The sequence below is a fragment of the Anoplopoma fimbria genome, chromosome 9 (assembly GCF_027596085.1).
Source record: "Anoplopoma fimbria isolate UVic2021 breed Golden Eagle Sablefish chromosome 9, Afim_UVic_2022, whole genome shotgun sequence".
NCBI lineage: Eukaryota > Metazoa > Chordata > Actinopteri > Perciformes > Anoplopomatidae > Anoplopoma > Anoplopoma fimbria.
The window spans coordinates 6,884,048-6,894,387 of NC_072457.1; the positions used below are offsets into that span (position 1 = coordinate 6,884,048).

Sequence of the window (10,340 nt, forward strand, 5' to 3'; positions counted from 1 at the left end):
GTAAATTTTTTCTCCACTCAATTTATAATCAACAGCTTCGAACAGCTGATGCATGCTGAAATCATATTGCTTTGTCTTTCTGGTGGTTGTTTTAAATAAGTGACGCTTATGTTCATGACTTTATAAAAATACTTTTGGATATTTACTCTTAATGCAAATGTTCATAGGAAGTAAACATGTAATGTTGACAAATAAATGGAAATAGTGACTTTTTTCATGCTTTGACGCTGTTTTTATTGCTTATGTTGTAAATACACGCATGCTAAAGTAGGCTCATATTTGCATCAATCAATCAATCAATCAATCAATCAATCAATCAATCAATCAATCAATCAAATTACTAAAATAAAAGTACAGTGTTAAACAGAAGTTTCTAAATTGATGAACAAATCACATGGTCTTATTAATTGATTCTATAACGTTCTTTCTCTCATGTCTTCAGATGGAGTTAATGGCATTAAGTTGTCACAACAGCTGAGCCCTCTCCATGATAGTCTGACATAACCAGATCTATATTAATGCTGAGTTTTAATATGATTTAATTTTACTCAAAGGAAGTACATGGCAAAGTCCTGGAAGATATTTCTGAAGTTTCAAAATCATTTTCTCTTTAACCCAATCTATGTGTAAATCCAAACTGTATTCACAGTCAGCTGAAACTTGCAGTACACACCGTTTGTGCAGTAAAAGTGTTTAAACTGAATTTTCTGCTGCTCTAATTTCAATGTCTAAAATATATAATATATATATGGATCATATGTGGGTCACTATGGCAAGCAAAAAGTAAGATTGATTCTTAAAATGAGATAGAAACTCCCACTTTTACAGACAAACTTCAAGGAAAGTTTGACAATTTGGGAAATGGAAACAGTCAAAAAACAGCAGTTTTTCTTTTTTTTCTTTGTTTTTTGTACATTTGAAGTATAGTAACATGTTAATTACTGAGCTTTAAAGGTGATGGAAGATGGATTTTGTTACCATTGGACCTTTATTTCCAGTCTTTGTGCTAAGCTAAACTAGCCTGTGGTCGGCTTTAGCTTCATTGTTACCGTACAGACACGAGATGTATCTAATGTGATATTGGAAGTGGACTGAAGGGAGAAAGACTTTATTTCTAGTCTATTCTGATTTATAGATCTTGAATTTCCACATGAATTGGTATTTTTTTGTGTTTACCTCCTGGCATTAGAATTAGAAATTCAGCTGTTAAGCCTACAGCTGGCTTAAGCCCTGAGAGAACCAGTCCCTTATTCTAATGCAGCTAAGCTGGTTAAATGTTAAAATGACCAAGTAACAGTCAAGGCTGTTTAAAAAAGTTAATAGTCACCACTCCATGTAGTACCACCAAGATCTGCAAGCTACAAGCATCAACAGTAATCTCACATCTGTCACAGTTTTTTTTTTGCACAGTGTTCATATGTGGCTCAATTATCGTAAATTACAGTTCACATGTGATTCAGTAATAAGCCTTCATTTTAAAAACACACTCAAATAAAAAAATAGTCCTTCATTAATTGAGGCATCAGGCATATGAAAATCTTTGGTGCCAGTGAGGCACAAGTGCATTTGCATCCAGTAATCCAGAGAGACGTGACCCACAGCATAAAAACTAAATAAAAATCAGTAAAAGTCAAGCATGCACACGAACATTCAACACGGCAGATTAAAAACATAGCAGCGTGATTCCTTACTCATTGCAGCTCTTATTATAGACCATCTTTATGACAAGTCAATAGTTTTGTGTCCATCCAGTGTTATGCTGCATATGTATTTCTGTGCAGGTGCATCGAGCTGTAAGAGAATCCTAAAACCGGTGGTCCACGTCCTGCGTGGCGCTGTTTGATGAGGTCACTCAGGTAATGCATCACTCTCAAATCATACTCACTGCTGCAAGATAAGTCCTTTCCTTCTGTGCCATTGCTCCCTCCAGCGGTGTGTGGACGCTGTGCAGCCGGAGTAAACGTGTACAGCAGAGCCTGGTTGGTCAGTGCAGTCAGGCAGCTCTCCAGGTACAGCAGGTAGGTGAGTCCTCGGCTGATGCCGGTGTGAGGATTCGCCAGTCTGCTGATGAGACAGCCGGAGTATGACGGACAGCGCAGCGTCCTCTGGTCCAGATCCAACAGCGCCAAATAACGACTGTAGCGAGTGAGAGAGTGAAGAATGGCGGCCGACAAGCTGGAGGAAGATCTGGACAAGAAGAAAAGGAGAGAATGTAACAGATCAGATGTTTCATTTGTTGCTAATGTTGTCTCAAAACATCTGCATTAAAAAAAACTTGTCACTAACAGTATTGAACGTGGGCTGTAACTTAGTGTAGGAAAGCACAATACATTTAAAAGCAGCAATAACTGATTATTTTGCCACTTGGGGAGGCCAACAGAAGAGTTAAACAAAACACTAACATTTTGTCAACTTATGAAGTTAATACGGTGAATGTGTCAGCAAACAGTTGCTTATTTACACTTTGAACAGACACGAGGCAACTTTAGCATTCATTAGGAGTCGTTCTACTGCTAAGTATGAGTCCAGTAGGCTCTATTCTTGGTCTCCACCAACCCCTGAGGGAAAAATCTGGCTATTTAGCTGCCTAAATCTCAACACAATGGTATTTACTGCTTTTTCTGCAAAACCAAGCAACCAAGAAAAGAGCATCTTAACATAAAAATAGTAATTAAGTGAGGATTGTTATAAGACATAAAAGAAAATATGAAATAAGTAAAAATATCAAAATGCAAAGTCATGCAGGTAATCAGCGGTTTACTGTGTCTTAAGGAGTACCTGTGTATTCCTATTAGTCTCCAGCTGAGCAGGTCGCTCAGCTGGAGCGGCGCCGTCAAACACAGCATCACAGCGTTCCCATCAGGACCAGGAGCAGGCAGGAAGAGACTCAGAGCGTCCACCAGTTTCCTGACCAAACTCTCGTCTCCGCTGACGACGACCAGCGGCCGACCGCTCAGGAGGCAAAACACGGCATGCTGGGAGAAGGAGTTCTGTTTGAGGAACCTGAGGGCTCTGAGTCCCGCCTTCCTCCTCCTCCTCTGATCTAAGCGGGTGCTGCTGTGGACGGTTTGGGTGAGAGACTGCGGGTCCGAGGAGCCGGTGAAGCTGACGCAGTCGGACCCCTCGTCGATGCTCAGCAGCCTGAGAGGAGCGGCGGGCGGAGACCACCGGTCAACCTCCGCCGGGACGACGGGAGGGGTGAAGTGGACATGAAGGTAAGGCAGCGACGGCATGGTCTGATGGACTTCAGTCGACTCCACGGCTTCTTCAACTAATAAAACAGTTTCATTACACGTTAAAGAATAGATCATTCCCATTAGTAATAATAACATTTTATCACCAAGTTATTACCAAGATTCCTATAAGCCGCAACATCACTACAAAGAACTTCAATGGGGAAAGAAACATGAGTCTTAGGATCAGACAGGTTTAAGGTAAACGGTCTGTTTATGACATACAACACAGTTTGCAGAGTGACTTCCTGGTTCAACTTTGATCCCCATCTGACTTTGCCGTGTTCCCAGATCTCAGCAACTACTAGAAATAATGGCTAAAACTACAAAAACATCTTAATAAGAGTCTTAATAAACCTGAGTCATCATTTGAGAAAATCTAACTGCAGATCTTGTTTCTGTAATTATGAAAGCAATGGAACGAGTTACTGTGTGAATCATTTGCAGCTGACTGATCACTCTTTTTATTTAGTCTAAAAACTCCTCCATCATGTTTTTCCACTTTGAGCAACAACCTCAGTTCTGTTCACTAACTGTCTGCTGTTGTCGTCTGCTGCTCCAGTTTTGCCTTCACTATTTTAGAGCTGAGGACTGAGGTTTACATCTCTATCTTGTCTGCAGGTTTCCTGGCTGTCTGCTGTTCGTTTGGCAATTCACTGCAAGGTTCAGGTTATGATGAAAATAGTTGTGTGATTTAAAAAAAAAGAGAGCTAGAGAGAGATATTCCAACTATGGCTTATTTCTCACCTTCATGACTTGTAAACAATGGCCTCGCATTTTAGTGCGGACAGAGATTTTTACTAAAACATCTGTAAGTGCAAATGTGGGTGTACATTGTTGTTTTTTTACATGTTAACAATTTAAAATTTTCTGAAACTCATTTGTGGTTATATGTGGTTATATTATGTTTCATTCTTTCAGAATAGAGCATTGTTTCTTTTGAAAAAAGTTCTATTCTATAGTATTCTAAGGTAATTTTTTTTCTATTTCTTAGCTGCTTTCTGAAGCTAGGCAACAACAAAAAAGTCACTTCATGTACAATACTGTGCATGATTGTTAATGTGACAAATAAAGAGGATTTAGATCTGATTTAAACAGAGTTTTCAAAATTAGCCAAATGAGTGTTTACATAGTGTTAAATCTTGTTTTAACGGGGCTTTACACATGAGAGTTGTAGCAGATGTTTTACCTTGCAGCAGTTTAGACGTCTTCACAGGAGGGTTGCCTTCATGGATCTGAATGCTCTTCAAACAATCGATGACCTTCCCCTTCTTCATCACAACCTCACCACTAACACTTGTTTGCTTTAAGGCGTCCTCTCTGTCAACACGGCCGTCATCGTCCTGAGCGCTCTCTTTGTTTTCATCCTCCCTTACTGAGGTAGTTGCATTCTGTGTCATCTCCTCTTTGAGGAAATCCTCAGATTTACGCTCCGTCTGTGTCTCCTCCTCATTCTCAAAGCCGTTACTCAGAGGTTGATGCTCCGTTTCTTCCTCCGTGATGGCGGTGAGGTCGTCGGGGAAGATGGACTCGGTGGTACTCAGCACCTCGATGCTGTCCTCGCTGTTGGCTCGTTTGGCGTACGTCCGCGCGCTTCTGACGACTGAATCAACCGCGGCTCGCCTGTAAGAGGTGTCCGTCATCCCAACAGGTGTTTCTGTTGAAGAGAGAACGGTGCAAATGATTAACTGTAATATAACTGCAGATTGATTTGTTGATCCTCTTTCATTATAATCACTTCATCTATAAAAAGTCAAAATAGAGAAGTAAAACTCCAACCAATTTACCAACAATAGAAAAGCAAAAGCAATTTACAAAAAAAGGGGATCATTTCAGGTTATTTTAATAAATTACAGAGTATCCTCACACGCTTGGATTGTCTTTTAACCGTGTTATATAAATGTTTTTCATATGAACAATATGTGTCACAGTCTCTGAGTGTTGGCAGACTAGTTCAATGTGTGAGCTGCTTTCACTGACTGAAAGGCTGACTGTCCAAAGAAGGCAGTCTTCCTCATAGGTAATACAGGTATCCCTTATCATCACAAATCTATCTCATCTATCATCAGTTGTTTTCACATTTATTAAAGCACTGAGGGAGGGAGGAGCCAACATATGCAGAAACAAGACAGACAAGCATCTGTAAATTACAAAGATTGTTCCATCTCAGTAATTTATGATTTCTTTAGGCAGTTACAGTAAGTGGTGATGGTTATCTTTCTGCACAATGTGTGGGAAAAAGACACCATATCCCAGAGTTTAAAGGTGAAATCTATAAATTGCCACCATAATTCCCCCAAAAAACAAAGATATTCAATTTAATTAACCAACTAATTGTTTTACATACCTCTGCTGTCAGATCCATGCTGTGTCCGGTAGGACTTCTCAGTCCCGAGCACTTCAATGCTGTCGCCGCTGCTCACGCTTCCTGTCTCCATGGCAACGTTGGGGTCAGGGGTCGCTGTCCCAGCTCTCTCTGCCTCCAGTTTGATGGGGATCTCCTCCACGCAGGAGCAGAATGACTCCAGGCTCATGGGATCTGATTGAAACATCTCCACAGCGCTCTTACTCGGTGCCGCCTCAGCGCTCTCTCTCTCCTCCTCATCGCCGTCCTCCGGGCTCCACATCTCGAACAGGAAGTTGGTGAGCGTGATCCTCCTGGACAACGACCGTATGACGCGAGCGGTTCGCAGCACGCTCCTGTTGCCACGCAGGCGGCGCTCCGTGTCAGCGAGCTGCTCCTTCATCAGTCTCAGGAAGTATTCGTTGCAAAGCTCCTCCATAGACTTCAGGCGGCGCTCGGACCTGCAGGAGGTGGAGAGGGGGGGGCGGAGCTCAGGAGGCGGTGACGAGATCTGATCAGTGAGGGAGTCGGCTGGGTCGTAAGGCAGGAAGTCAGGCTGTTTCAGCTTCCTGTTTGGGTAGGACGTGACCTGGCGGAGGAGGTCTCTATGATGTAAGATTGAACGATCTACAGCTTCAAGCTCATCTGCTTTTACTCCCTCTTCTGTGAACCCATTGGTCGCCATCGGAGGTTCTGTCTCCTGCAGCAGAGTCAACCTGGTGTACCTGAAACAGTCAGAGAAAAACTATTCAGTCAGCAGAGAGTAAAACAACATTTACAGCCCTCTTTGGTTGAAAGTTTCAAGTCCCCTCTGTTGCACCTGTAACCACACCAAACAGTGATGTCACTGAGACCCAGAGTACACCTGGACATCACTGCAGCAAGCTGATGTACAAGTTGAACCACTGGAGGTCAGAAAGGATTTTCAAGGTGTGTTTAGTTACTTTTTAAGATAAATGTTTACTTTCCACGTAGCTGCAAGGGTCCTACCTAGATTCTGCACATCTCTACAAGAATCCACGCAAACGTCCTAAATGATTGACTGAATGGACCGTTTTTGCCATTTATACGTGTAAATGTTTTATGTCCATGTAAATTCAATATATGGTGATGAAACAAGCTAGAATAATAGTTTTTTGGTCGGCCGAACACGTACAAATCACAAAGGTACAATTTGTTCTCCCTCAACAGGTGCAAAATGCTTAGTGAGTGAGCACACACCAACATTACTCTGAGGAGGTCTAATTAGTCCAAATCAGTGAAATCACCTGTGTGGGTGGACCAGTGAGGAGCATGATCAAGACTAATATTCTTTTCTATTTATTTATTCATTTTTTAGATAAAAATATCCCAAACTGCATCTCTGTACTGGAGCATATTTATGTTCACAGGGTCCTATGTTGCTATAATTATTTATGACACCTGATCTTTTAAACGTTTTTTTGTTCTCAGCGATGTAGACTTCCCCGGGTTGAAATACGCCAACTACAGATTAAAGTCCTACTGATGTTATAATCCTTGAAACCTACACCCTCAAATTTGCAGCCAACATAGTTTCCTTTTTAATCTTTATATATTAATATGTCAAAATTGGCTGGACGGATTTTTACCATTCGCACTGCATTTGAAACGTCCAACTCATTTCATTTGTTTGTAATTTGAAATGAGAAGAAAGACCCTTACAATATCAGATAATATCAAGAACACAGAACACTGAGAACATAAGGATAACCCCCTCTGTACTGCAATGTCTTATTAGGCAACATATTGTCCAATGCTGATGTGTCAGTCAGGCTGTAATACATCGTTATACTGTTATTTAATCACTACATTTGTATCTTACTCGAGCTCCTGTAGTTTTCTCTGCAGCTCCATAGAGAACGCTTGTCTGTTTCCCGTCTTGAGGCTGTCGGCGGCCTTAGAGAAGTTCGTCGACAGTTCGGAGAAGTTCTCCATCAGCTTCCTCTGGTCGGAGCAGACGTAGGCCATGCAGAAGGGCCGCACCATGCCCCGAGCCTCCAGGTCATACAGGGTCACGTGGTGGACGTATGCGAACGCGTCCTCCGCCGAGTCCCCCAGGACCACCTTGGAGTCCTCGCTGAAGTTGAGGCGGGGTCCGGGGGACGCCGGGGGGGCCTGGCAGGGGCCGGACGCCTGGTAGTCCACAGACATAATGCGAACAGAGAAGTGGTTGAGGTCAAATGATCCGATGACTCTGGGGTCGTCCGGTATCGTATGAACAGGTCTGGGTCCAACCTGCAACCAGAAAATATAGAAAAATCTATTATTATTATTATGTCATTGTTTTCACCTTACAAGTCTGGTTGTGTGCGTGTGTGTGTCGTCATGGAAACATGTGGTACTGTACAGAGAACTACCACAGAGGCGGTTTTCAGTATTTTGTCGGTCTGTAGACAGATTTTATCACCGCGACAGATGCAGTCAGGAAACTGGTACACGTGTGCAGTTGAGATCAAAGTGAACTTTTCACAACTGGTGTGATCCCATCGCCAAATGGGAATCAAAATGGGAATCTCTAGATTTATTCTGTTTTGAAATTGCAAATTTAATCTTTTTTAGGTTTTGGGCGGTTGCTTAGATAAAACGATATTTATGTAATTTGTTCTAAGGTCTTTCTTGCATTACAGATCTTAATCTCATTGAGACTTCCTGAATAAATTCAACTCACCATCAGTTGCCTCATAACTACCACGACAGAAACTGAGCTGCAACAATAATTATGTTGAGAAAATGCAGCAACATTACACACTTGCTTCTTAAAAAAAAAACCCCAACATAAATTGATAAAATAAATATAAAACACTTAAATACTCCAACTTCCTTTTTTAAGTACCTTGCTAAAAATTAAATAACAAATAAAAAACAGGTAATTCACCCATTTGGTCAAAATAATTAAACAATGTCTATAATTATTATTATTAATGAATCCTTCAAGTTTACACTACACGCCTTATTTCATTGTACTACATATATTTTATTATGTTATTTTATATAAATGTATTTTTATTCTACATCTTATGTCCCATAATTGCTATAAGACCTTTATTATATTCTTCACTTTATTACTTTGCACAGGAAAATGAGGAAACTGCATTCTTGGTGGTAAGTCGGTGAGGTTTTGCACATTTTTAACATTAATCCACATAAAGAACATTTATGTCTATACAGCTTCTTATTTGGATTTATTGCATATTTTTTTTATTTGACTTAATGTTTACTCTACTCTACTGATTTGTAAATGTTTATAGCTTTAATACATGTATCCTTTTGATATCTTTATCTGGTCTGTTTTATGTGCTGCAGTTACACATTTTATTTCCCCAAGAGATCAATACAGTCTTATCTTATTTCCACTTTATCACATCATAATCCCCTGACAGATATTGTTTTATGATTTCCAAAACACACCAGGACAAAAAATAAAAATAAAATAAAAATAAAAAAAACACACACGCACCTGCTCTGAGAATTCAGCCACCAGTATGAAGTCCCTGTGGAACTGGTTGGAGGAGGCCCAGGGGTTGGATGGAGGCAGAAGGGGGACAGAGAGATCTTCAGGTAGACCCTCCTGGTCCTCCTCTCCTTCTCCGAACCCCTCTGTGCCGGTGAAGGCCAGCAGGTCCGGTGAGCCGATCATCTTCACAGAGGAGGAGGAGGAGGAGGAGGAGGGGGTCAACCCATGCAGGTGAGTCAGCTGTTCACAACAACAACAACAACAACAACAACAGCTGGAGAGTTCACAAACTGACTCTGAATTAAAACGAGTAAGAAGAAGAAGCAGCAGCAGTAACTTCCTCTGAACAACAGTCCCGTACACAAACAAGAGGCGTTTCCTGGAACAGACTCGAGAGAGGAAACTTAACGGAGAAGCGAAACCTCCCTGCGGGGGAGAGTCACACGGTCCTCTCCGCTTCAGCCCCGGGATGTGAGTTCCTCTTAACCTCGTGGGGAGCTCACGTCCACCGGGAGACCAACCTGCAGCCCGGACGAACCGTGTGCAACCATGTGACGAGCCGGTGACCCTTCACTGAGAGAGAGAGAGAGAGAGAGAGAGAGCCGGGACACATCCGGTCACCTGGTTCATACATGCACTTAAAAACATCCGCTGGAAGTCCACTCAGTTTATTAAACAGTGCTGCAATGCACCCTTAATGGAAGTGTTAGTTCAGACGGGTTCAGAGAGGTGTTGGTGTGAACTGTACTTTTAGAGGATGTGGTTTTGGGGGGGATTTATTTTGTTTATCACATTTGTATCAATGAGGGGAGGCAGAATAGCAGATTACCAATCTGTATAAACCAGTGAAAAGTCTTATAAATGTAAAAAAACAAACTGAAAGTACACATTACAAATATTTTAAACTTAATAAGATAAGATAAAATAAGATAATCCTTTATTAGTCCCGCAGCGGGGAAATTTGCAGGCTTACAGCAGCATAGAGTTAAAGTGCACACAAGAGACATAGTAAAGAAAGACAAGATATTAATAAAAAAAAAACAAGTATTATAAATAAGCAATAAAAACAGTAGAAAAACACAATAACTGAAATATAATATTTACAGACAGAAAAAAAACTATTTTAACTATTATTGCACAGTGTTTTTATTGTCATGTGGTCTGCTGGTTAATGCAATTTAAGTGAATTGTGAGTGTAAATAACCAGTGTGAAGGATTTAGGGGGATTTATTGGCAGATTTTGAATTTATTCTTCATAATGTTTTCATTAGTGTATAATGATCTGAAA

General features: G+C 41.1%; 1 protein-coding gene across 2 annotated transcripts; it reads right to left on the minus strand.

Moving 5' to 3' along the window:
- Positions 1-221: 221 nt before the first annotated feature.
- smcr8b (Smith-Magenis syndrome chromosome region, candidate 8b) lies at positions 222-9,620 on the minus strand. Of its 2 annotated transcripts, none has more exons than XM_054604219.1 (7): positions 9,414-9,620; positions 9,056-9,235; positions 7,421-7,833; positions 5,581-6,302; positions 4,423-4,890; positions 2,779-3,271; positions 222-2,187 (listed from the first exon to the last, which is right to left on the minus strand). In XM_054604219.1, the coding sequence occupies exons 2-7, from the start codon at positions 9,233-9,235 to the stop codon at positions 1,755-1,757; spliced, it is 2,709 nt and encodes a 902-aa protein (XP_054460194.1). In that variant the 5' UTR covers positions 9,414-9,620; the 3' UTR covers positions 222-1,754. The 2 variants fall into 2 exon arrangements, with proteins under 2 accessions (XP_054460194.1, XP_054460193.1); XM_054604218.1 differs by having other exon boundaries at positions 9,056-9,292.
- Between the last annotated feature and the right edge of the window lie 720 nt (positions 9,621-10,340).

Excerpts from the sequence above, each read along its gene's own strand:
- smcr8b (XM_054604219.1), bottom strand. The coding sequence starts at position 9,235 with ATGATCGGCTCACCGGACCTGCTGGCCTTCACCGGCACAGAGGGGTTC. Across the intron at positions 6,303-7,420 it reads AGAAAACTACAGGAGCTCGA|GTACACCAGGTTGACTCTGC; the intron begins GTAAGATACAAA and ends TGACTGTTTCAG. Across the intron at positions 3,272-4,422 it reads GACGTCTAAACTGCTGCAAG|TTGAAGAAGCCGTGGAGTCG; the intron begins GTAAAACATCTG and ends CTGTTTTATTAG.